Below are 26655 nucleotides of genomic sequence, written 5' to 3'. Positions count from 1 at the left end.
TGGTAGAAGACACAAAGAAGGCAAAGGAGACAGAGGCTAAGAGGTAAGTGGGCTGCAGGAAGCCCGAGGGGCTGCCCTTTATCCCTCTGAGTGGCTGGGAGCTCACCAGGTGCTTCTGAGAGCTCCAACTGAATTGGGTGTGTATGGCCTGAGTACTCCCAGCAGCTGAGTGGGCGGGAAGCTTCAGTCTGTTTCCCGCCTCCCAGCTGAGCAGAGCAGAGCAAGCTGCTCCAGCTGGTCCAGGGACTACAGAAGCAAGCAAGCTCCCAGAGAGTGAGTGACCAGAGCGAGCGAACAGGGGGAGCAAACAGGAGTTGGCCAGGGGAGTTGACCAGGGGAGATCAAGGGGGAGGCCCCTAACATTTTTATTATTTTTTTTATTTTTTAACTAACTTTTTTTCATTTATTTGTCTTGTAACACACACTTCCACACCAGTGAGACTCTGCTTTTAACGTCTACTGAGTAGAGGAGCAGGCACAGGCTACTCTAGAACAATCACAAAGCTAGACACAAAAAGGGAAAAGAGGCAATGGAAGGACAGGACTCTCCAGTAGTGGTGACCTGCAAGGTGTGTGCAATGTTTGTTTTCTTGCCTGAGAACAACATGGCCTACACCTGCAACAAGTGCAAGTTGATCACGCTGCTGGAAGAAAAAGTAAGAGGACTGGAGTGGCGACTGTCGACCCTCCGGGGAATAAGAGAACACGAAGAGTTCTTGGACAGAATGGGGGAAGTACAGCAGCAAAGGGAAGACCAGAAGCTTGAAGAGCAACAGCAAGATGAGGCAGTAGGAAATGCTGAGGTGAAGAAAAATGGAGTAGAGGATACTCCTTGGAAAAGGGTGACAGTTAGGAGAAGAAAAACTAGACGCCACTCTGCACCAGTGGAAGCAGTGGAGCTGTGGAACCGATTCCAGGTACTTGCGGATGAGACTGGAGGACAGCCTGCAGAGGAAGAATCACAGGGGAACCTGCATGAGAGTGAGCAAGAGGCTGAAGGTCAGTCAAACAGAGGCGATGAAACCCAGGACTACAGCTACAAGAAGAGAAGAGTAGTAGTAGTGGGAGACTTCTTGCTGTGTGGGATCGAGACCCAAATATGTCATGAAGACCCGTGGACTTGCCAGGTATGTTGTCTCCTGGGAGGATGGATTAGAGACATGACTGAAAGGTTGCCTGCACTCATAAAGCCCACTGACAGGTATCCCTTTTTTCTCATCCATGTGGGAACAAATGATACCACCAAGCGGAGCTACGAAGAAATCACATCAGACTTTGAAGCTTTGGGAAGGAAACTCAAGAACTTTGGGGCCCAGATAGTTTTCTCATCCATCCTTCCAGTAGTTAGAAGAGGGATAGAAAGGGAAAGAAAAATACTCCGGGTGAATGACTGGCTACGAAGGTGGTGCCTTCGAGAGAGATTTGGATTCTGGGACCATGGGCTATACTTCCTGGAAGATGGGCTGTTGGCAAGGGACGGTTGCACCTCACAAAGGATGGGAAGAATGTGTTTGGCCACAGCATGAAGAACTTCTTCAGGAGGGCTTTAAACTGAATCCAATGGGGAAGGGAGATGTAATGTTGGGGGTAACAATGGACATAGGCGCATGCACTGCAATGGAGAGAACAGCTCTGATAGCGCCCAATAATAGTCTTCAGACACATGCAGGAAGAAAGCCAGACTATGAAGCACATGGTCTTCGATGTCTATATACTAATGCCCAGAGTATGGGAAACAAACAGAACGAACTTGAACTCTTAATACAAGAGGGGAATTATGACTTGATAGGTGTAACTGAGACTTGGTGGGATGACTCTCATGACTGGAATACAGCAGGTGAAGGATATAACTTGTTCAAAAAGAACAGGAGGAACAGAAAGGGTGGTGGGGTTGCACTATATGTGAAAAATACATATCTCTGCACAGAAATACAGGAGGATGAGCTTGGTAGCCCCATCGAGAGCATCTGGATCAAAATAAATGGAGCAAAGAATAAAAGGAACCTGGCGGTCGGAGTCTACTACCCGCCACCCAATCAAGGAGAAGACGAGGATGAAAATTTTGAAAAGCAAATAGCCAATGTTTTAAGGAAGCATAATGTAGTAGTAATGGGGGACTTCAATTTCCCCGATATTTGTTGGGAGACAAATTCTGCAAAACATAGCCCCTCCAGGAAATTCCTGACTTGTGTGGCGGATAACTTCCTCCTACAGAAAGCAGAGGAAGGAAGTAGAGCAGAGCTTTCCAAACTTTTCATGTTGGTGACACACTTTTTAGACATGCATCATTTCATGACACGGTAATTCAGTTTTACTAGCAAACCAGAGGTTAAACTAACCCGTTATAAGAGATACGGACACATATATAAATTGTATTAATGAAATGTATGGGGATACAACATATCTCATGAAAACCTTTCATTTATATTTTTAAAAATATATGATTTGTAAGATAATAACATACATTGTTGTCATTTATGAGTAACAGTATGTAAATATGTGCAAGAATTTTAAAAAGTTGAATAACACCAATAACTACTTACCATTTTAATGGGATGTATGAGGTTGATGAAATGAAGTCCACAGTGCAGAAGTCTGCGAAGGGCACGTCTGAAACCATGCAGGGCTGGTGGCCGCTGCCACTTCTCCACGTCAGTGTCGGGGGAGCTCTGCTCCCAGAGCAGTGCCTCCCTTCCCCTCTCTTTGCCCCGTGCCTCTACCTTTCCGGGGAACACAGGCTCGAAGCTCCTCGCCTGCCCGGTGCAGCCCTCCCTGCTCTTGGGGCGTCCAGTGGGCCGTTGTTCTCCCCCACTGCCCTACAGCCACACCGAGGATGCGGGGAAGCCTCTCGCCTGAGCTGATTGCAAATTGCTCGACTAATTGCTCCGCTAACTTCGAATTCTCCACACTCCTCGTGCAGCCAGCATTACCACACTCCTCGCCATACCTCTCCAACACCGCCAATCACGTGCGTCCTACGTCAAGGCGCCACATGATCCTAAAGCAGCTAATGTTAAAGCACCTAAGCCTTAGCTAAGCTGCTTTAACATTAGCTGCTTTAGGAAGTTCCGGGGGAGGGGCCAAGGGAAGCAAACGCGAGTAAGGGAGCTCCACGGTGCCCTTCCGCACAATTTTCTGCATTTCGCGCGACACACCTACACACTGCTGCCGGCACACTAATGTGTCACGGCACACAGTTTGGAAAGCTCTGAACTAGAGGATCGGCTATCCTTGACTTGATCCTAACCAACAGAGATGACTTAGTGGATAAAGTAGCAGTTACAGGAACCCTGGGGGAAAGCGACCATGTTGTACTTGAGTTCTTGGTTCTAAGGGAAGCAAAAGCCGAGTGTAGTCAAACCCTGGATTTTAGGAAAGCTGATTTTAATACACTCAGAACAATGATCAGTAATGTCCCATGGCAAGCAACGCTAACGAGAAAAGGAGTCCAAGATGGGTGGAAGCTTTTAAAAAGAAATTCTTAGGGCACAATTACAAACAATTCCAACAAGAAGAAAAGGTGGAAGACAACAGAAGAAGCTAATGTGGCTTCACCAAAAGCTTAGGGATGACCTGAAAACAAAAAGGGACACATATAGGAAGTCGAAAGAAGGTCAGGTAACAAAGGAAGAGTACAGGCAGGTAGCACAGAATTGCAGGGATGGTGTCAGGAAGGCTAAAGCTGAGAACGAGCTGAGGTTAGAGAGGGATGCTAAAAACAACAAAAAAGGCTTTCTTCAGCTACGTGCATAGTAAAAGGCAGAGGAAAGAAATGGTTATTCAGCTATTAAATAAGGATGGCAAAACGATAACAAAAGGCAGAGGTGCTCAATTCCTACTTTGGCTCAGTTTTTTCCCAAAAGAGGGTCTATGACCCCCCCCGGCAAAGGCAAAGTAGAGGCTGAAGGGGCAGGATTGCAGCTTGAGATTGATACGCGTATGGTCAAGGAACACCTAATTACATTGAATGACTTCAAATCTCCAGGGCCAGATGAACTGCACCCTAGAGTAATAAAGGAACTGGCAGAAGAACTCTCAGAACCGCTATCTATTCTCTTTGAGAAATCATGGAGGATGGGGGAAGTGCCAGATGACTGGAGGAGGGCTAATGTTGTCCCTATCTTCAAAAAGGGTAAAAAGGAGGAACCTGGGAACTACAGACCAGTGAGTCTGACATCAACCCCTGGGAAAATTCTGGAGCAGATGATAAAGCAATCCACCTGGAAGCACCTTGAAAACAATGTAGTGATTACTCGAAGCCAACATGGATTTGTCAAAAACAAGTCCTGCCAGACAAATCTGATCTTATTTATTGATCAAGTAACCTCCCTTTTGGACTGTGGGAATGCTGTAGATATCATATACCTCGACTTCAGCAAAGCTTTCAACAAAGTGCCCCATCATATCCTGACGAGCAAACGAGCTCAAAGTGGGCTAGATGAAACAACGACCCGGTGGATCCACAGTTGGCTACAGAATCAGACTCAGAGAGTGCTTATCAATGGGACCTTCTCAAACTGGGGAGAGGTAAAGAGCAGGGTACCGCAGGGCTCAGTCCTGGGCCCAGTGCTCTTCAACATGTTTATGAATGACTTGGAGGAGGAGGTGCAGGGAATGCTGATCAAGTCTGCAGATGACACAAAATTGGGCGGGATAGCTAATACTTTGGAAGACAAACAAAATTCAAAGTGATCTGGATAGACTGGGGAAAACAACAAAATGACATTTAATAGGGATAAATGCCAAGTTCTGCACCTAGGAAAAAGAAACCAAATGCACAATTACAAGATGGGGGATATGTGGCTTAACAACACTACAAGCAAGAAAGATCTTGGAATTGTTGTCGATCACAAGCTGAATATGAGCCAACAATGTGATGTGGCTGCAAAAAAGGCCAATGCTATTTTGGGCTGCATTCATAGAAGCATCGCTTCCAAATCCCAGGAAGTACTAGTTCCCCTCTACTCAGCACTGGTTAGGCCTCATCTGGAGTACTGTGTCCAGTTCTGGGCACCACACTTTAAGAAGGATGCAGACAAACTGGAGAGGGTTCAGAGGAGGGCAACAAAGATGATCAGGGGACTGGAAACAAAGCCCTATGAGGAGAGACTGAAAGAACTGGGCATGTTTAGCCTTGAGAAAAGAAGACTGAGGGGAGATATGATAGCGCTCTTCAAGTCCTTGAAAGGTTGTCACAGAGAGGAAGTCCAGGATCTCTTCTCCATCATTGCAGAGTGCAGGACACGGAATAATGGCCTCAAGTTACAGGAAGCCAGATTCCGGCTGAACATCAGGAAAAACGTCCTGAGTGTTAGAGCAATACGACAATGGAACCAATTACCTGGGGAGGTGGTGGGCTCTCCCACACTGGAGGCATTCAAGACGAGGCTGGACAGCCATCTGTCAGGGATGCTCTGACTTGGATTCCTGCATTGACCAGGGGGTTGGACTCAATGGCCTTGTAGGCCCCTTCCAACCCTACTATTCTATGATTCTACCACTATTCTATGTTTTTCTGAAACTCCCTGGCTTTCTCCGTTATCCAGCGGATATTGGCAATTTGGTCTCTAGTTCCTCTGCCTTTTCTAAACCCAGCTTGTACATCTGGCAATTCTTGTTCCATGAATTGCTGGAGTCTACCTTGCAAGATCTTGAGCATTACCTTACTGGCATGTGAAATAAGTTCCACTGTTCAATAGTTTGAACATTCTTTAGTGTTTCCCTTTTTTGGTATGGGGATATAAGTTGTTTTTTTCCAGTCTGATGGCCATTCTTGTCTTTTCCAAATTTGCTGGCATATGGCATGCATCACCTTGACAGCATCATCTTGCAAGATTTTAAACAGTTCACCTGGGATACCGTCATCTCCTGCTGCCTTGTTATTAGCAATGCTTCTTAAGGCCCATTCAACCTCACTCTTCAGGATGTTGGGCTCTTAACTCACTGACCACACCATCAAATCTATCCCTGATATTATTATCTTTCCTATACAGATCTTCCATATATTCTTGCCACCTTTTCTTGATCTCTTCTGCTTCTGTTAGGTCCTTGCCATCTTTGTTTTTGATCATACCCATTTTTGCCTGGAATTTACCTCCGATGTTTCTAATTTTCTGCAAGAGGTCTCTTGTCCTTCCTATTCTATTATCTTCTTCCGCTTCCGCGCATTGCTTGTTTAAAAATAATTCCTGATCTCTTCTGGCTAGCCTCTGGAATTTTGCATTTAATTGGGCATATCTCCCCCTTTCACTGTTGCCTTTTGCTTTCCTTCTTTCTTGGGCTACTTCCAGTGTCTCAGCAGACAGCCATCTTGCCTTCTTGTTGTTGTTTTTTTTGGGGGGGACGTTTTTTGTTGCTGCCTCCTGAACAATGTTGCGAACTTCTGTTCATAGTTCTTCCGGGACCCTATCTACTAAATCTAGTCCCTTAAATCTATTCCTCACCTCCACTGCATATTCATGAGGAATATTAGTGAGCTCATATCTAACCGATCTGTGGGTCTTCCCTATTCTCTTTAGTCTGATTCTAAATTGTGCAATAAGAAGTTCGTGATCTGAATTACACTCAGCTCCAGGTCTTGTTTTTACCGACTGTATAGATGTCCGCCACCTTTGGCTACAAAGGATGTAGTCAATCTGATTTCGGTGTCGACCATCTGGTGAAGTCCATGTATAAAGTCGTCTCTTAGGTTGTTGGAAGAGAGTGTTTCTTATGCACATTGAGTTGTCTTGGCAAAATTCTATCAGCCTATGTCCTGCTTCCTTTTGTTCTCCCAGACCATGCTTGCCTGTAATTCCAGGTGTTGTTTGACTACCCACCTTAGCATTCCAGTCTCCTGTAATGAACATAACATCTCTTTTTGGCGTATTATCCAGTAGGTGCTGCAGATCCTCATAGAACTGATCTACTTCTGCTTCTTCAGCATCTGTGGTTGGGACGTATATTTGGATCACTGTGATGTTAAATGGCTTACCCTGAATTCAAATTGAGATCATTCTATAATTTTTTGGATTGTATCCAAGCACTGCCTTAGCCACTTTATTATTAATTATGAAGGCTACTCCATTTCTTCTGTGGTCTTCTTGTCCACAGTAGTAGATCTGGTGGTCATCTGATGTGAAGTTTCCCATTCCAGTCTATTTCAGTTCACTGACACCCAAAATGTCTATATTTAATACATCTCCCCAATAACCACATCCAGTTTGCCCTGGCTCATAGATCTTACATTCCAGGTTCCTATGCTGTGTTGATCTTTAGAACATCAGATTCGTCGTTCACCACCAGCACCATCGGCTGCTAGCCGTCCTTTCGGCTTTGAGCTAGCTGCGTCATCACATCTGGGGCTAGTTGAACTTATCCTCCCCAGTAGCTTTTTGACCATCTTCTGACCTGGGAGTCCCATCTTCCGATGGTATACCGACATCTCTCTGGTTGTACTGATTCATTTAGTTTTCATGGCAAGAATACTGGGGTGGGTTGCCGTTTCCTTCCCCAGGTATCGTATTTAGTCTGACTTCTCTGCCATGACCTTCCCGTCTTGGGTGTCCCTTCACGGTTTAGCTCATGGCGTCATTGAGGTGCTCAAGTTCCAGCACCACAACAAGTTAACTATCTCCTTTGCTGGTCTAGACTGCTGTAATGCGCTCTATGTGGCATTACCCTTGAGGACGGTTCGGAAGCTGCAGCCGGTACAGAACGCGGCAGCTTGCCTAATTAAAGGCAGCTGCCGGTGTGATCACATCACTGCAGTGCTGGAGGAGTTGCACTGACTGCCAGTTGTTTTCCGGGCCAGATTCAAGGTGTTGGTTTTGACCTTTAAAACCCTATATGGTTCCGGCCCAGCCTATCTTCAGGAGCGCCTCCAGCAACACCAGACAGGCCACTTAACAATATCAGCCCTGAATGGCCTTCTCTCTGTCCCATCAGCCAGGACAGCTAGGCTGGTGAGGACGAGGGAGAGGGCCTTCTCTGTGGTGGCCCCCACTCTGTGGAACTCCCTCCCTAGGGAACTCCGCCATGCCCCCTCTTTGATGAGCTTTAATGAGCTTCCGCTATGCATTAAAAATGTGGTTGTTCAGGCAGGCATTTGGGGTGAGTTAGAGTATTTTTAGAAATATGATGTTTTAAAGTAGAATTTTATTGTTTTAAAACTGTTGTATTGCTGTACATCGCCCAGAGTGGCCGGGTGACCGGCCAGATGGGCGATTGAGAAATTGAATAAAAAAATAAAAAAATAAATTTATTGGGGCAAATAACCTCTGTACCAGTCTGGTTTTCCCTGCAGGAGTTAAAGCACACAAGATCTACAAACTAAATAATCCAGACTAGCAGCTAAATAGAACATGGGGTATTTAGTATAGTTCAGTGCTCTAGTAAATTGCAAGTACTCCTTTGGAAACTTGTTCCCTGGTTCTCTGGTGCCAATCTTCTGGATCAGGTTTTGGCTCAGTGGGTGATATTCCAGAGACAAGCACAATGTGACTGAGCAACTTCTGTGCTCATTTCTGGCTGTGTATGTGAAGCTAGTGTAAAAAGGAGGGGAGGGAGAATACAGCAAGTAAATAAGCATACACCCTAGTGAAAATAAGTAAGCATCTATCTGACATACAGCAAAAATAATGGCTTGGATCCAGAGATCTATCTATTTAAAATTATTTATAGGCTGCTTTTAAGAGTGGAACCATGCACTTAGGATGGTAGCTGAATTGACATGTTCAAGTTAAATGGTAACCAGTTATCAATTGAGTAGCTCCCAGAAGATCTGAGGTGGTTGGAAGAGGTTATCTGACTGCTAAGTATATATAATTTTACATTTTGTGGTTATCAAGTGATAGCTGCAAGATTTGTTAGTGAATAATGTAAGTAAGCGATGTATTCCTCAAGAATTTCTCTTGCATATGGTGCATGTGGATAAATGCTTAAAATGGCCATACTTTGTATGTACAAGTTTAAAGCTTTTGGTGCAGTAATGGGATTTTCTTTGATATCCTCACAGACTGAGCCTGCCTGCGCTATCTAAATTTGCACTGTGTCTACATGAGCAAAGAATATATAATAGTCCTCTCATGGGTCATATCGCTGATATTGTGAATAAGAACTTGGATTCCATTCAGGATACAAGGTGATTTTAGTTTAAGAAATGCCTCTGAGACGCGATTGTGACTACTTTTCATTAATGTACTCATGTGTTTACAAAACTATTGTACACACACCTGTTTAGGCCTCTCTTAGTGTGTAGTTAAATTAGTGGAACAAAGTTCTAAACCAAAGGAACAGATGCCCGTGATAGGAGCCTTCTTACATTGATGAATTCATTGTGGAGATATTTTTTTACTGTTTTATTGTGGCTACGGATGCAAACTGTCTAAGCTAGCTGCATACATAATTCAATCTGTTTTCCCTGTTACTGACAAATATTTTGGGCTTTGATAACTAGTGAACATACCTGGCTTTGCATGGCTTGGAATAGCTCTTAGTTTGATAAAGTAAAGACTTCAGCAGTGTTACCATTACCCAGCTGTCAGAGTTGGGCACATTATACCCACCTCATATGAACCAAGCCATGCTTACTTGCACCCCTAGGCATGGCCCCTATATACCTCTGAGTAAAGGGTCTGTCCGCTCCATTTTCCTGAAGAGGGCTGCTTGTCAGCAGGGTGATGGGGCAGCTGTGTAACTCAGTTCCTCAAACTACTCCTCCCAGCTTCAAATTGTTGTGACTTCAAAGTTTGTTAGAGATGTCTGCCACCTGGTGACTGAAGGTGGTACTGCAGGCTTCAAACACAGGCATATTTAAATTAATTAATATTAATTAATGCACTTTAACATCCAAATAACCCTGAGATGTACATCCCTTGGGTCCTCTTCGTATGCATGGCAAGTTTCAGGTGTTTAGGCTTGGTGGTCTTGGCACTATCATTCTGAAAGACAGACATCCTCTTTTATAGATCAGGAAGGGCAACCTCTGGCCCACGGGGTTAATTTGGCCTGCTGAGGCTTGGGCTCCATCAGTGAGCCCTGTCCGCTGGCCTGGAGGCTGTGGTGGGGGGACTTTGTGAGGAGACAGGGAGAGGAATCTCCTTATCACATAACTGTCATTGGAGATAACAAGGTGATGCCCCTGTGCACAGCTCTCCTTCCAAATGGAGGGTCAGGAGCCTAAAGGAGAATCCCCTTCTTATCTCCAATCTCAGATCTGAGAGGAAGTGGTGGCTTCGCTGCATGCAAGCTGTCTCTAATGGAAGAAGTCCCATGCACAGCGAAACCCATTCAGCGGGTGCGCCGGGGGATCAGTCTTTCGACATGTCCACTGGAGACCAAGTGCTCGTCTGCCCTATGTCCTCTCCTCAGTTGGAGAAGGTATGGGGCAAAGTGATCCACATTCAGCAAAGCCCAGTTCCCAGCAGACATGCCAGAAGGATCATTGCATGGACCCACCTGCTGGGGACCAAATGACCTCAGGGGGTGTGGCTCTGCCCCTTTGACATCAGGGGGAATGGCTCCGCCTCTTTGATGACATTCCGCCCACAGAGGTTTGGGGAGATGGTCATACAGCCCCCCCCCCCCCAATTCCGGTTGCTTGCCCCTCTTATGGATAGATTGAGACTCCTCCAAATGGCAATTGGGAAAGTGTTCTAAAACATGAGTTCTTGTGCCCATGTGGAGTGATTGCAATGATCTATTACCATTTTAAAAGGATTTATTTTTAACTGGGAACTGGCTGAGGTTGCAAGGTGAGAAGATACCATTGCTTGGCTCTGGGTTTCCCACATTTTTCACTTGCCCTTGGAAATGTATTTAGTTTTAAATGACTGCTGGATGTTATTTCTAGTATCTTACATTCTGATCCTAGACATATCTGTTTGGCTATAAGTCCTGCTGATATCAGTATTATCACCTTCATGTTGCAATATTATCACCCCCCATGTTGGGTCTGGGGTTGTGATATCTTGCCAAAGACTGAAATTTGAACTGGGGACATAGTGGTTTACAAATGAGTCTCCTACAGTGTATTCCAAAGCATATGCACTCAGAAGAAAGCCCCACTGAGTTCAACTGGGCTTACTCCCAAGTGTTTGGGTATAGCCTTTGCCACTATGTCACTCTTTCTCAAATGTGAAGGAAATAATTCAATTGTTTTGCTTGCAAACGCTGAGGTTTTGATAGCATTCTAAATGAATCGAGCAGATTTTAGTTATTTTTAAAAGAACATCTTTGCTTGACTTTATAACTTTTGCCTGTTTCAGCATGCATGCAGTAGAGTTGCCTCCCCATCCCACATATACACTGGCAGGGGGGAGGGCATTATCTATGTTTTGGATTTCAAGTAGATCATCAAATGAAGGCACTTGTTCACCTCCAGCCCAAAAGTCCAACCCACCCACCCATCCTTTCCTTTTTATTTATTTTTAATGCCGCCTTCCTAAATAATTTTCTTATCTCATAACATCTTTTAAATATTTTTAGGGTCTTGTCAGTTTTGATGATCAGCATATCTGGTGTTATCTCACAGAATTTCCGAGATCGGTTAATACAAAAGGCAGAGTTTGCTTTGGAATCTATGGAACTCATCTCCTTGAATCATGCCAGGCGATTTGTACAGTTTCTCCGAAATGTCAAACTACCGTATCGCCCGTTGCTGGATAAATGTAACAAGGTTTTTCTCCAGAATGCAAAGCAGCTAGATGTTGAGCATTTGGCTATCATCCTTGGACTATACCAGTCTTTACAATTCAACAACACTGAATTTAGATTAGTTGCTAAACAGAAACTGATGGAAATGATGGATGATTGCAATAATCCTTTGAGCTTCACTCGACTGTTTGTCACTCTTGCACCCATGGCAGGACCAGAGGTCAGAGAACAGTAAGTTTCCCTGCTGGCTTACTTGGTATATATGTGTATGCATATTTCCCGAAACTTAGTCTTTCAGTGGTTTCTCTGACGACTATTGATACTAATGGGTTATAGGTATAGGCTGCGATCTAGCAAAAGGAAATTGCAAGTGTAACGGAGCTGTCCTTGTCAGCTATAAATGGTGAAACATCTTCCTGAACATCTGCTTTCTTGCACGTTATTTCCCCAGCTCAAGAAAAGTAGACTGCATACATGTAATAAATTTCCTCCCCTCCCCTTTTGCCATTCTCCTGTTTTCTCTCAATCCATGAGGGTCAATAAGTGATGCAGGGGAAGTTTCTCTTGGAGAAACACAACAATAGAACCTTGTTAAGATCCAAGGATGTGTGCACAGAGTTTCTGTTGCCCTGGAAGCTTCTTCAGAAACTTGGAGATCCTTCAAGAGGTACACCAAGAGAAAGCGAGGCCCTGGTGCACACTTTCAAGGGCTAGGACATGCCAATATAGATCCCATGAACAGTGCAGAGCCAAAATACACCACCTCAGTTTCCCATTTTCTTTATCCATTAGAATAGGTCAGCATCTTACTGAAAATTCCATATTTGGTTAGTATCTCAGCATGCTGATATTGGGCTGGTTCCCATGTTACAATAAGCCACTGTAGGTTAATTCACCCATGGGGCTCTTAAGAAATACACCAGCTGCCATTTTGAATATGCAAACTGTGGCAGGGCACGGCAGGGCTTGTTGTGTCATGTGAACCCAGACATTATGGGTTATTTGAGGGGTAAACAACGGTTGGATAACCCATGAGTTGTTCTAGGGTTATCCAAAGGTTTTTTAACCCTCAAATAACATACGACGCCTTCACATGACACAACAAGCCACGATGTGCCCTCACCATGGCTTGCATATTCAAAATGGCAGCTGGTGTACATCTCGGAGCCCAGCAGGTGAATTAACCCACAGTGGCTTACCGTGACATGTGAACAGGTCATTGATACATATAACTGATTTGGAAATTTGTTGTCAACAATAAGTGCTTTTTCCAGAAGTATTTCTATACAAAACCATGGGGTTGATGTTGATGTGCCATCTTTCTGAGCTCACTATTACATAAGGATCCTTAGAATCTTGCTTTGCCTAAGGAATGAGAGCGAAGTTCACTGCTCCCTACAGAAAAACAGGAGCTACGGTTCCCAATTTCCCCCTTGTTAATCCAGGAACAACAGTGTGTTATTTGTCAGAGATGTGCCTTGTGCTTTTCCTGCCATCTCACATGCAGCCCTTGTAATGGTGGGAGAGTACATTACTGAATCTGGAGCTTGGCCCATGTATTTTTGGCTGTATGGTTATCAGTAGAGGAACCACATCATCCCTGTAAATACTTAAAAATACTTTTGAAAACTTTAAAAGTTTTCCTTTATAGAATGTTTCCATTTTTTCTAGCATACTTCCTTCCTGCTTTGAAATGAGGATGATATAAACCATCATGTCCTCTCTTATACAGAAGAACTACTGGAAACATGCAATATATATATATATATTTATATATACTGTATTTTTTTTTCTTTTTAGGTTAATTGAAACTGCTCTACTAATAGCAGATGAACTTGACCACCACCAGACATTAGCAGTGATGGAAACTATGCATGAAATGGAGTGCAGAAATTCACAGCTGATTCAAAAGTAAACCTTCAATACAAAATGGCAACACTGTTCTCATTTTAAGTAATTCCCCTATTCTGATTTTTCAGAATGGAGCAAGTGAAAATTTATTACTTCTCTTAGTCATGCATGTTCTATACGGTATATCATTGACTTAATCTAATACCACAGTCCTAAACACACTTATTGGAAGCAAGGCCCATTGATTTTAGAAGAACTTGCATCCAGGTAAGTGTGCATAGGATCATGGTGTAACTCCTCACTGTGCATTTTATGGATTTAGGATCCATCTTGTAATTTGTTATATATACATCTCAGGGTCAGAATCTAGGATAGTTTCTAAAGGCAATCTTCTTTATGATTCGTAATGATTTTATTCTGAAATTTAACCTCAACTCTTTTTGGTTTCAGGATTACTTCTCTGCTTCATAAACACTTGGATATGTACAGACCAACTGAGTTGGCCAAAGTGTCACAGTCTATAGTCTTGCTACGTTGCCCCAATCCTGACCTTTACACCAAAATACAAAGATTGCTAATTGGGTAAGAAGGTACAGTAAATATATTCCATAAAGCATTTTGTTTATTATTGTATTATATTTATATCCCACTTTCCTAATACAATACAATCCAAAATGGCATACGTGGCGTTCCCATCCAGGCCCTGGTGAGTCTCAGATCTGCTTAGCTTCAGCAAGGTTGCTGCACCATATATCTTCAGACCATTTTGTCCTTAGAGAAGAGCTGAAAACAAAACTGTGCAGGTCTGTAAGTTTAATGCAGTCTTGCAAATAAGTTCACAGTCATTAGCCCATGCAAATGTTTACTGCTCATTTGTACCAGATTTGGGAAGTAAATTTTCCCTAAACAATAAGCGTTTGGGAACTGGGATCCTGAAACAACAACTACTACTGCTGCTACTGTTATTATTATTGTTATTAATTCGGTTTGTGTACCGCCCAAATGCCTATGTAGGTGTGGGCTACTGTGGTGTTGCCAACAGTAATTGTGATGTAGGTTAATTAAAAAGAAATATAAAATGAACTAAAATGTACAGTCATTTTATGGTACACAGATGGCTTGAATGAAAAAGAACACAACTAATTTCCAGTTTATATTTATTTTCCTTCCTGATTGCCTAGAGGCAATTCTTACTCACCATAAGAAATGAGGCAAGTGGGGATTTTCAAACCTGAAATAGCTAAAATCCCAAGGTATTCATAAGATAGTAAAGCAACTTTTAAAATGGTCCTGGCTTGAAAGCATACTTTGAATTGGTGGTATAAAAGTAAACACTTTGAAGTTTTATTTCTGTTTTTTCAGGTAGTATAATACAAAAAGCTTTTCTTTATCATTTTAGCCCTTTCAGATGGTATCAGATTAGTGTGCCTCCACCAATGGGAGGCATTCATTGGTGGATGAGGTGGGGTGGGGAGGGGGGTAGTGATTTTTGGTGATTCTTGCTAGCCCCACCCCCCAACTTACTCTGGAGGGTTCCCCAACCTTCTGGAGCAGTGTTTGTTGGGGGCAGCATAGGGGGTGCAAAAAGGAGGGGGAACTGCCAAAAACAGCCCCCCTCTATAGATAGATGCCTTCCCTCAGCAGAGGGACAGTAGTTACTAGTTGAATGCCACCCTTTGTGTACTGCTTTTATAATACATTTTCATTAGGGCTGCAACATTTAGGGTGCAGTCCTGTGGAGATAGACATCAGCCTCCGAACTCGGAGACTGACCCCTATCCAGTGCAGGGCGGCTGGAGCACGGGGGTGATCCTCGCCTCCGTGCTCCAGCTGCCCTTCATTTTCATCTAGATGCACAGTTTTGCATGTCTAGCTGGGGACATTGAAGGCCCTAAGCACACTGAAGTAGAGTCCATTGATATAAATGAGATTTCCTTTCAAGCAAATCTGTATGTGATCTTTGTGTAAAATACATTCATAAATATTTGTGGTCTACTCATTTTTTATTACTAATCACTGATGGATTTCTTTCTCTTTTTTAAAATTCCAGCTGTTTACAAGTTAACGTCATACCAGCTGATATTTCTATGCTAACTCGTGCTCTCTCCATGCTTCCTTCTTCTCACATGGATGAGGTTGTAGTCACTCGAATTGATGCCATCCTGCCTCAGTGCAACTTGAGTGATTTGAATTCCTTTGCCACAGCCATCATAAAGTGGGTTCGACGAGACCAGTCAAATCAGCAAAACCCTTCTGGGCTATATGGGAAACTTTTGCAAAAAGTTAACCATTGTGCATTTCAGAGACTTCAAAAAGCCAGCGATCTGGATCTTCTGTTAGAGGAATTGAAATACGTATCTGGAGAGTGGTTCGAAGAAATGCTTCTTGAACAAACCATGATTGCTGTTCAGCGCTTGAGAGACCAAATTACTTGGGCAAATGTGCTAGATTTTTCATCCTTTATCATCAAACCCACCTACTTCTGCCCTCCGTTACTTGATAGAATAGCTGCTGTTACCATTGAGCATATAGATAAGGTACTAACAACACGTTACCATTTTATGTAATGACATCAAGTGATAACAGAAGCAGCATGCAATGTTACATTGGAGAAAGGCTGTGGCTCAGTGGTAATGCACCTGCTTTGCATGCAGAAGGTTCCAGGTTCAATCCCCAGCATCTCCAGGTAGGGCTGGGAAAGTCTCCTGCCTGAAATCCTGGAGACCCACTGCCAACCGGTGTAGACCAGGGATAGGCAACTTGTGGCCCTCCAGATATTTTGGCCTAAAACTTCCATCAACCCTAACCACCATAGCCAATGGTGAGGGATGATGGGAGTTGTAGGGCAAAACATCTAGCTTCAAGTATTCATGCTGTTGTCGCATAAAGCCAGTTCTCTAGTTTTTCTTCTGTTGACTGTGTTGCACCTTTGAAAAGTCCAGCAAAACCAAGGGACAAGGAAAGCAATGTCCCTTGATGGTCTGCATGTGAAAATGAATCACCTTCCAGGATTGGCTGGAGCCAGCCTCTTCCTTCCTTCCCTGCAGGGAATGTAAAGGAAAAGACTCAAGCATGTGAGAAAAAGGAGGAGCCTTTTTGCAGGTCTTAGTCTCTGGTGACTCATGCTCTGTGTGCCCAGGCCCTCAGAGGTACAGGGAGCTAAGGAAAGCATGATTCATTGCCTGGCAACTTGAGGTCAACAGAATACTGGGTTGTGTGGAAGTCTATCCCCCTCCTCATATTCCTCTAGTAATGTAAAATGCAGCCCATTCAAAGTGATAGGTACTTTGCTAGCATTCAGTGCCTAGCAGTCAGTAGAAAGAAAATGTTTATGGAGTTATAGGAATAATGTTAAGGATGCAGAGATCACCACAGTCTAATTGGCTGGTTCAAATGAATAATTGCTTGAAGACATTTTCTTACCTGATCAAAATATTCTTTTAAGTTGTATGCTTTTTCAGGGCCAGATCAATTAATCTGACTTTCAGCTCAATTGTATTTTTAATTTAATCATTTATTTAACTTGTAGTCCACTCTTCAATGTAAAAAAAAATTGCGCTTGGCCTCAACATAAATACTGAGGCTGCCCTGTTGGGAGTGGCTCAGAACCCATGGCAACCATGGGTCTGTCCCAGTTGGTGCCTGGCTCATTTCAGAAGGGTTTGGTGGGGGACTCCTGTTTGCCACTAAAGTGGCTATTGGCTTATGGTGCCCCTCAGGATTCATTCTTGTCCTCATGCTATTTAACATATGCATGAAGACCACTGGGAGAGGTTGTCTGGAGTTTGGGGTTTCAGTGCCACCAGTATGCTGGTGACACCCAACTGTATCTCTCCTTTCCATCTCACTCTAAGGAAGCCATTTCAGTTCTAAACTGGTGTCTGATGTCGGCAGTGGACAGGATAAGGATGAACAAATTGAAGCTTAACCCAGAGAAGGCAGAGGTGCTCCTATCAGTAGAAAGGCAGATCAGGGAATAGGGATTCAACTTGTCTTTGATATCGTTACCCTTCCCTTGAAAACTCGGGTTTGCACTTTGGGCGTACTTCTGGATTCATCCATGAACCTGGATGCCCAGGTTTTGGCGATGGCCAGGAGTGCATTTGCACAGCTAAGGCTAGCGCGTTAACTACACCCATTCCTGGGGATGTCAGCAGGCATATGACAGTGACATATGCCTTAGTTACATCCTCTTTGGACTGCTGTAATATGATGTATGTTGGGCTGCCTTTGAAAAATGTTGAAAAACTTCAGCTGGTCCAGAATGTGGCAGCCAGACTATTGACCTGGGCTGGTTTTAGGACCTGTGACTCCCTTGTTATGACAGCATCACTGGCTACAGATCCATTTATGGAGATAATTCAAAGTGCTGTTTATGATCTATAATGCCGTACATAACTTGGGACCAGGCTACTTGAAAGGCTGCATTTTCCTATATGGGCCATCCCAGTTTTTAAGACCTTATGGGGAGGCTCTTCTCTCTGTCTCACCACCATCAGAGGCACATTTGGTAGGAACGTGAGAGAGGGCCTTCTCAGCGGCTGCTCCCAGGCTCTGGAACACCCTGCCAAGCGGGGCCAGGCTTGATGTCCTTCTGCAGGCAGGCAAATGCATTTTTATTCAGTCAAGCCATTTGGCTTTTAGCTGACTTGTTTGCTGAGGTAAATTTTAGCCAATGAGTGTTGTTTATTTCTTTAATATGTTTTAATTGATTTGCTTTTATGTTTTAAATTATAATTTTATCATGTATTTTATTATTGTTTTCTATTTTGAGCACTATTCATAGTAAAAAGGTGGGAGAGAAATGTAATTAAAAATAATACATTTTCAGGGTGACTTAAAACATAACAATAAGGAAAGGTTCCTCCTGTGCAAGCGCCAAGTCATTGCTGACTCCTAGAGGGACGCTGCTTGCGCTGGCATTTTCATGGCAGACTGTAGCGGGCACAATTATAAAAAAGCAACAATAAATAGCAAGTTTTAAAAAACGCTTTTAAATGCTGTATCATGTGTATGGATGTTTACTTTTTAGTATGTGAAGGTAAATGAATCTCAAGTTTTGGACAAGGATGCTTAACCACATCTTGGAAAGGGGAAATTTTTGTTTACCTTAGCAGTGTTTTCTTGCAGTGGCCTAGACCAGGGGTGCACAACCTCTTTCAGCCCAAGGGCTAAATTCCACTTCAGAGAAGTTCTCAGGAGCAACATTCCAGTGGCAGGTGGGAATAAAGGCAAAAGGGGGTGAGCCAAAGGCAACAGGGGGGAACCAAAATGCAAACAATTCCAAAGATACCACCATATTTTAGGTTAAAGTTCTTACCATCAGTAGCTAACTCTTAGAAGAGGCATTTCAGAATATGGAAAAAAAACCTGCACAAAAGTCAGTAAACCACCAAATGATAGGTGTTTGGGGGAAAGGGGGTGGGAATTCGGGGAGCCCTGGATGGCTGGGTTTGGTCCCCATGTCTGAGGTTTTGTACCCCTGGCCTACACAAAATGTCCTGCGTTTTTGGACATCACTCAGACATTTAGATTCTATTCTGAGTGGGATCAGGAGCTGGCCTTCGGTTTGTGCATTTCCTGTCTGCCACTCCTCTCACTGCTGGGAGAAAGTAATAAGAGCTCCAGAAAATTCTGCATTTCCCACTTAGCGCATTACCTTCTGCCTGTAGGGGAGGAACAGAAGATGAAGTGGGTGGAAATGTACTGCCTGCTCTCAGACCCACCCTATGTGGAATCCTGACAGCCAAGCAAAGAGACACAGGGTGCAGTCCTCTGCAAAATTAGACAGAAAAAAGGCCTACAACTCCCAGCATGCCCCAGCCAGACATACTGGCTGAGGCATGCTGGGAGTTGTAGACCTTCTGTCTAAACATGCAGAGGATTGCGCCTTTACAGACTCATTAATTGGCTGTTTCTAAATTTGAGAGCTGCCTTACCTTTAACAACAACAAAAATGAAACAGAATAAAAACTGACTGTGAAAGCAGTCCATAGTCTGTGACTTATGACTAATTCTTAAATTGAACCTTCCGCTGCTAGTCTCATGTCTATTTGGCATTGCACTGAAATAGTTGCCTGTCACTGGATGATGAGTGAATGGCACAGAACGAGCCGCCTTCACCTGTTTGCAGATATTCACAAACTTGGCACTGAAAACTAGGTTGATTGACAGCTGTGGCTGTCTCAGACCATCTCCTTAGGTTTCATTGTTTTTTGAATGATTTACAAATCTGGCAAGCATATGTAATGAATGCTCTTTTTCCACTGCTTCTCTAGATTTACAATTCAGGAATTTATTCTCTTCTCCTTCCCTTTGGTATTCTAAATTATGATCCTCCCCAAGGTGAGGAGTTTTTTGAGGCTTGCATTGGACACCTCAGTGCTCGCTTAGGTAAGTTTATCATGAGGAGATGATTGTGAGTTAATATTTTCCCCAAGGTGCAAATTAGCAGTACATGAGGAGAACACAATGTCAAACCCTTTGTTTCTTTCTCTCGCTCTCCCTTACTAAAGGAAAGAAAACTAATATAATGTTCAGAACCTTCTATTGTTTGTTCCCCAGCGGGGACTGTTCCAACCTCTACCCACATTAGTGGGTAGAGTGAATTTAAAATGGTGAGCAGTGAAGTGTTCCTTTCTGTGTCTTTCAAAATAACTACAAAGCTAAGCAAGAGCACATTTAAAATGAATCATGGAAATGTACCTCCTGCTGGTTAAAAAAAAAAATAACAGTGTTTTAAGGTAACATTATACTTTGTTGTTTCCTGAAAGGGTGCTTATCAAGTTGCCCTGTGTTGTAAAGAAGCTGCCGCTGCGAACGTGTCACTCACGCTGTGGGAAGGCCCAATTGCACAGCTTTACAAGACATGGCAATGCATGGACAAGAGGTTGGCAGGCAAGGATTGGGTGAACAAAAACGTGGGAGTAGCCTCGATACTACTAGTGATTTTCTCACATAAACCACGCTGGAGAGAATGTGGGTAGAGAATCTGTTCTTCTCTCCAAATTAATGTAAAGGCCAAGGACATGAAAATAAGCTTTTTACCATGCATCACTGTATCATTAATGGGGTCAGTTTTTAGGGCTGTGATATTTGCCATCATGTGCTTCCTTCCATGATGGTTACCCCAGCTGCAGAGAGACCCTTCAGAGATATGCAGGCTGGGTTCTGATGGCAAACTCTTCACCACAATGAGTTAGTTAATCTCTCTCTTGCAGAATTTGTCCAGCCTTTGCATGTGCTAGAAAGCATGTTCCATATCTCTTAAAAAGCTTCTCAATAAATATAAAGCTTTAAAAAAAGAAATGGGGGGAAATGCTGAGGAGTCATGGAGCAGTAGAAGGAGTCACATTAATTGTTTTGCCTTCAGAGTTTGATCAACTGGTGAGACTTAATCCAAGTAAAGGGGGCATACTATTACATTAATTAGGAGTTTGGCAGTATTTTCTAGAGGTGTTGTTCTGAATGTTGTTCAGACAACAGAAGCCTCAGTGCTTGGCTTCTATTGTCTGCACTGTAGCAATGATCTGTCTCCCAGGAAATCTTCTCAATATGTCCGTTATAATGGCCTTGACTGAACTGTTCTTGGGCATTAGGTTTGTGGCTTTTTGTTTGCTTGTTCATCTATGTTAAATTTCTGAAAATTGAACATGAGTATTTTGCACTTCTGGTTATAATCCATGCAGAAGACTTCTGTTAACCCTTATGGTCCCAGCCAGCCATAATGGAAGTCTAATGGACTGTTGCTTTCCTGCCCCATGTTGGCTGGAACCTGTCAGTTCCCAATTAACTCAAGTGCTCAATTAATATGTCAGAGGAAATCGTTTTAGGGCTTGTCAGCAGAACAGGGTAATAAGAAGGAGACCTGCAACAAAACAGCCTTTGTAAGACTCTAGTCAATGGCCATTTCCTCTGGCTTAGGCCCATTAAAATCACTTAGGTTACACCAGTGTAAGCAGTCACCTTAATGTGCACATTTCCAATCAATGGACTTGCTTGCTGCTGACAGATGTGACTGTTCTAACATGTACTCACTTTCAATAAAGACAAAAAGGAGCAGCAGTGAAGCTGCAGAAGGGAATGTCCTGAGGCTTCACTTCCATTTGGGGAAAATGTGATCTTATAGCTTGGGCAACATGTGGGCAGTTCCTACAGAAATCTCAGGAAATGGTGAGAGATGGACAAATTAAATAGGATGAGGCTTCAGGACATTGTTTTCCAGCCCACCTGTCCCCAGTCTTTATGTCCTTCCCATTTCCATTCCTCTAGTTCTTCCCCACCAATAAAAAATCAAATATCTAGGTTTTGAGAAGCAGTATGATATTAAGTAAGAAAACAGATGCAAATATGCTAAATGTGTATACTTCTGGTATGAGAATTTGAATTTTCTTGGTGGAGAGTTCAGGTATCCCACATGTTTCGCCACATCTGCAAAAAAATAATGTCACTAAAAGCCTGCATCAACCTATTTCTTTTATACAGGTTGTTTTGAGCCGCATCTCTTTGTGCTACTTGGTTTTGCCTTGGCTCTTACTGAGTATTTCCCAGAGAATGTGATAAAGGCCATCTTTAACATCGAATTCCTAGCCAAACTGGATGCCCAGCTTGAAAGTAAGTGATAGTCACCACACACCTTTCAAATGCTGTATGGGCATTGGGAATACTCTTACACTGTGTACATGTGTAGGGTTTTCCATTTGCTTGGGACAGGGATGGCCAACTGCATTCCCAGGCACCACTCTATTCTTCAGGCACTGGGGAATGAAATTTAGAGGATGACCTCCAAATAATGCACCTTTTGTACACTTACCTGGGAGTAAGCCCCATTAAACTTGGTGGGATTTACTTGGGAGTAAATATACATAGTGGGACCGCGGTGGCTTAGTGGTTAAGACATTGAACTGCAGACTGGAAGGTCAGCAGGTCAGCAGTTCGAGACCCGAGTGCTGCGTGACGGAGTGAGCTCCCGTCTTCAGTCCCAGCTTCTGCCAACCTAGCAGTTCGAAAGCAAGAAATTGCAAGTAGATAAATAGGTACCGCCTCGGCGGGAAAGGTAACAGCGTTCCGTGCACCTGGGTGTTCAGTCATGCCGGCCACATGACCACGGAAGCGTCTTCGGACAGCGCTGGCTCTTCGGCTTAGAAACGGGGATGAGCACCACACCCTAGAGTCGGACACGACTGGTTGGGGACACCTTATCTTTTTTTTAAATATACATAGGATTGTACTATCAGCAACGTCCACTCCCATATGTACGCCTAGTGTGAGTGTGTTTTTGAGAGCACACATCTGCAGTGAAAGTAAGCTCCTCTCAGAATTAAGTGAGTTCTGAGACAACTCATATTTTCAAAATCTAGAAAGGGGCCATGCAGGGTGCTTCTTTGCTCCAGATATTATTCATTTTATTTATTAAATTTATCAAACACCTTACAAAATAAATGTCTGTAGGCATTTTACAGTAATAATTATGGTAATACAAATAAAATAAAATCAACAATTAAAAACTAATAAACATGCCAACAGCATAAAATACAGTATCACGTTGCAGGGAGTAGAATAATAAAATACACTGCAGGGATTAAGATGATAAAATACTAAAATATTTAAAAATACTTTAAAATATTTTAATTAAAAATGTAAATGTACCCTAGCTTGTTGCATGGCAAATATTCAGATGTTAGATTCCAAGGAAAAACCTAACATCACTCCTCCACTGCGTCGCAGGGAGAAACGAAAAGCCGATCCAGGCTGTACCATGTCTTGAATGCGTGATCTCCCCACCCCAATCCAACCTAGAGAAGAATAAAAGTTTCTGTCATATTTCTGTGTACAAATAAACACAATACAGCCTGGATCAGGTAGTTCTCCCCATAGATATCCTGCTGCACAGGGTAGGGCAGGAGTGAAATGTCACTTTAAGTCATTTTGCTTATTCATGCACATGTGCTGGGATTGTCCAATAATTCAGAGATTCTGTCCAGGGTTTTCCAGTAGGCCAGTGAAATTACAAGGCAAAATATACAGATGACTCCAGAACTCTGCCTATGGTCCTTATTATATATGGGAGAAAATAAAAACATACTCTATAAAAAAATGTCCTTTTTGTTGGGAGCAACTAGAAGTGAAATAGCCACAGTGTGGAAAGCTGCCAAAGAACCCTCATTGGATGCCTAGAAAAATAAACTTTGGAAATTGGCGCAAATGGAAAAAACTGTCTAAAGAGTTGAGAATATTAGGCAATCCCCTGGTGGAGAATAACATCGACTCTATATGGCACAAATTTATCACATTCTCCAACAGCCACGGACCCCTCAGTCTCGTGGAAATATTTAGAGAGATTTATTAGGCAATGCCAATTGATCATTTCTGTAAAACTCATTAAAACACTTCATGGTTGTATTGTGTTTGTTTGAAATTTAAATAATTAAAAAACAACAGATAGCTAAAATTGGCATTTTAATTTTGTCTGCTCACTACAACTTTTGGTCTGGTTCAGACTTCCTGCACATGGATAGTAGTAGTCCTCTAGCTGGTCACATATTTGCTCAGCCGTGAGACTCACTTTGTTCAATAGGACTTACTTCCAAGAGCACAGAATTCCAGTCTTACTTGCCAACTTTAATCCCTCTTGTGCCCCGCCTGAGAGGAAAAGCGTGCCTGATCCCTGCCCTCAACAGTTGCGACTATCTTTGTGAGGAAGCCATTTGTCCTTTGCTTAAGCAGCAGCAAGGCAGAGCAGTCGTTCTCCTTTTCCCTCCCAGAGAGAGAGAGAGAGAGCAAGCGAGCAAGGAACAGGAAGTACCCTATTCCTCCTCCCCGACCGATTCTATGGAATGATGGTAGATAGGAGCCCTCAACATTCCAAACAGCCAGAGGTGGAATAAATGTGTGAACTCAGCCTTTGACATTTATGAGGATAGTGCATACAAAATACCTTAAGGGTATCAGCAACAGAATTTTGTCTCTGTTTTGAGAGCCACCTGTCATTTTTAACACTTTGCCTGGCAGTTATTTAAGTTAACTGTGTTTGGCTTCTTGCGGTGCACTGTCTGCAATGTCCTTGATTGGCAGTTTTAAACGTTCCCATATGTTTTGTGGGTTGCAATCCACTTTTTGGGAATCCTTGACCCGGGGCATATGTTCGGTCCCTTGTCAGATGTCATTTTTGTGTTACTATTATACAACCCCCCTAATAAATCAGATACTTCTGTTCCCATGATTCCTCCTCTTTTGTATGTTTCATGATAGGATTTCTACTATATTTCTTGCAGGTTAAGCCCAGAACCCTAAGGAAGAGAGTCTTTCTTTATCAGGATTTTCCAGCATAGCTTGTAGTAACAAGCATAGCTTTTAGTTTAAAGTGAGCGAGAGAGAAAGATCTTTAGAGTTTTGCAGATTAGCTTTAGACAGAAGGGCTTGCTTGGGATATAGAGTTATTTTATGATTGCAGGCAAGGCCTCACGACAAATTAGTAACACAAATAACCACGTCATTTGCAAACATGCTTAATTTATGTCCTACAGAGCTAATGCAAACACCCTTGAACTAGGTCAGTTTACTGGTTCTTGGCGTATTCTTCATGAATATATTCAAATAAAACAATTTATTTTGTTTTACGTTGATTGAAGTGCTGTAATTTGACACCCCCCTTCCCTCACCTGGATGCTTAGCTGCCATGAGCATGATTTATCATAGAAAGCCGGGATATAAATGCCTACATAAATAAATATCTAGCATGATATTAAATGATATTAGTTCAAAGGCTGCCATGATGTAAAACAAAATGTCATTCATCCAATAATTTTTTATTGAACTTTGTTGAAATTGTTGCTATTTACAAAGAGCTTCCAATCCTTAGAAACAAATAGTTTTGAGTTCTACATTTTTCTTTTGCATTCTTCACACATTCCAAATTTTGCAGAAAGCCTTGCTAGTTCTCAGTTTTTGTATTACTGCATAAGAGACTTTGAATTCATTCATAATGTCTGTTCTAAAGGGCTGCTTTCTTTTGTACTTAAGAGATGTGCTGTTAGGCATACCATGTTCTAAATGGTGTTTTGGTGTTTGTTTTTTCTTCATTTTTTGGAATCAGCATTACCAGATTCCTTAAACAGGCGGGTCCGCTTACGGCTGATGGAATTGAACCGAGCAGTCTGTTTGGAGTGTCCAGAGCTTCAAATTCCATGGTTTCATGAGCGCTATTTCCAGCAGCTGCAGCAAAAAAGTGAGTATTTAAACTATTAAGTGCCATTGACATTGTAAATATTCATTATAAAAATCTTTATAGAGTCCTGTTTATACTCAGAAAATTGCAAAATGGAAAGTTGGCCAGTTCATCAATGAGCTACAAGTCTCCCTTGTCAGCATGGACATATTTGCTCTGGCGAACTATATGTGTTTTTTTTTAATATTGGGCAAAGATGCAGATGGTCTCTGATAATTGTAACATGTTGTCCCTGTGAAGTGAGTGGTGGGATTTTTTCCTGTTCTAATTTTGTTTTGCATTTTGTTTTGCTTTTCCCCCAGCAAATGGTAATCTCAGTGCGTTGCAACAGCAGGTTCACAGACTGCTGGGAGAAATTTTGGGAGGAAGACATTTTGTCAATGTGTCTGTACTTACCCCTTACTACTATGGAATCGGTGAGTGTTTAATTGAAAGTCCTCTTTGGTTCAGAGCTTCATGGGGAGCTTCTCCTAAATATTATTACCAGGGCAGTTACATATACATACATACATATACAGGGCCACGGTAGCTTAGTGGCTAAGACGCTGAACTGCAGACCAGAAGATCAGCAGGACAGCAGTTCGAGACCTGAGTGCCGCGTGACGGAGTGAGCTCCCGTCTTCAGTCCCAGCTCCTGCCAACCTAGCAGTTCGAAAGCAAGAAATTGCAAGTAGATAAATAGGTACCGCTTCGGCGGGAAAGGTAACAGCGTTCTGTTCAGTCATGCTGGCCACATGACCACGGAAGCGTCTTCGGGCAGCGCTGGCTCTTCGGCTTAGAAATGGAGATGAGCACCACACCCTAGAGTCAGACACGACTGGTTGGGGACACCTTTACCTTTTACCTTTTTATATATATATATATATATATATATATATACACACACACACACACACACACACATGCGCCTACACACTCACAGAATTTTATTTGTTTAGCTAGAA

At 42.9% G+C, this 26655-nt stretch overlaps 1 protein-coding gene across 3 annotated transcripts in view; it reads left to right on the top strand.

The window, feature by feature from the left end:
• FASTKD1 (FAST kinase domains 1) overlaps positions 1–26655 on the top strand; it is a 54409-nt gene that overhangs the window by 15101 nt on the left and 12653 nt on the right. For all 3 annotated transcript variants that reach the window (XR_014784640.1, XM_084812288.1, XM_084812299.1), the window contains 9 exons: positions 8996–9121; positions 11467–11865; positions 13435–13545; positions 13936–14067; positions 15536–16022; positions 19764–19878; positions 21970–22098; positions 25580–25711; positions 26014–26127. Coding sequence is in view for 2 of the 3 variants with exons in the window: in XM_084812288.1 (XP_084668414.1) it covers positions 8996–9121; positions 11467–11865; positions 13435–13545; positions 13936–14067; positions 15536–16022; positions 19764–19878; positions 21970–22098; positions 25580–25711; positions 26014–26127 (1745 nt within the window). In the remaining variant the exon portion in view is untranslated. The remainder of the gene's footprint in view (positions 1–8995; positions 9122–11466; positions 11866–13434; positions 13546–13935; positions 14068–15535; positions 16023–19763; positions 19879–21969; positions 22099–25579; positions 25712–26013; positions 26128–26655) is intronic.

This window comes from Heloderma suspectum, chromosome 1 (assembly GCF_057233095.1).
Source record: "Heloderma suspectum isolate Gila_16-S chromosome 1, 16-S_ref, whole genome shotgun sequence".
Lineage (NCBI taxonomy): Eukaryota > Metazoa > Chordata > Lepidosauria > Squamata > Helodermatidae > Heloderma > Heloderma suspectum.
This window is presented reverse-complemented; position numbering and strand designations above follow the sequence as displayed.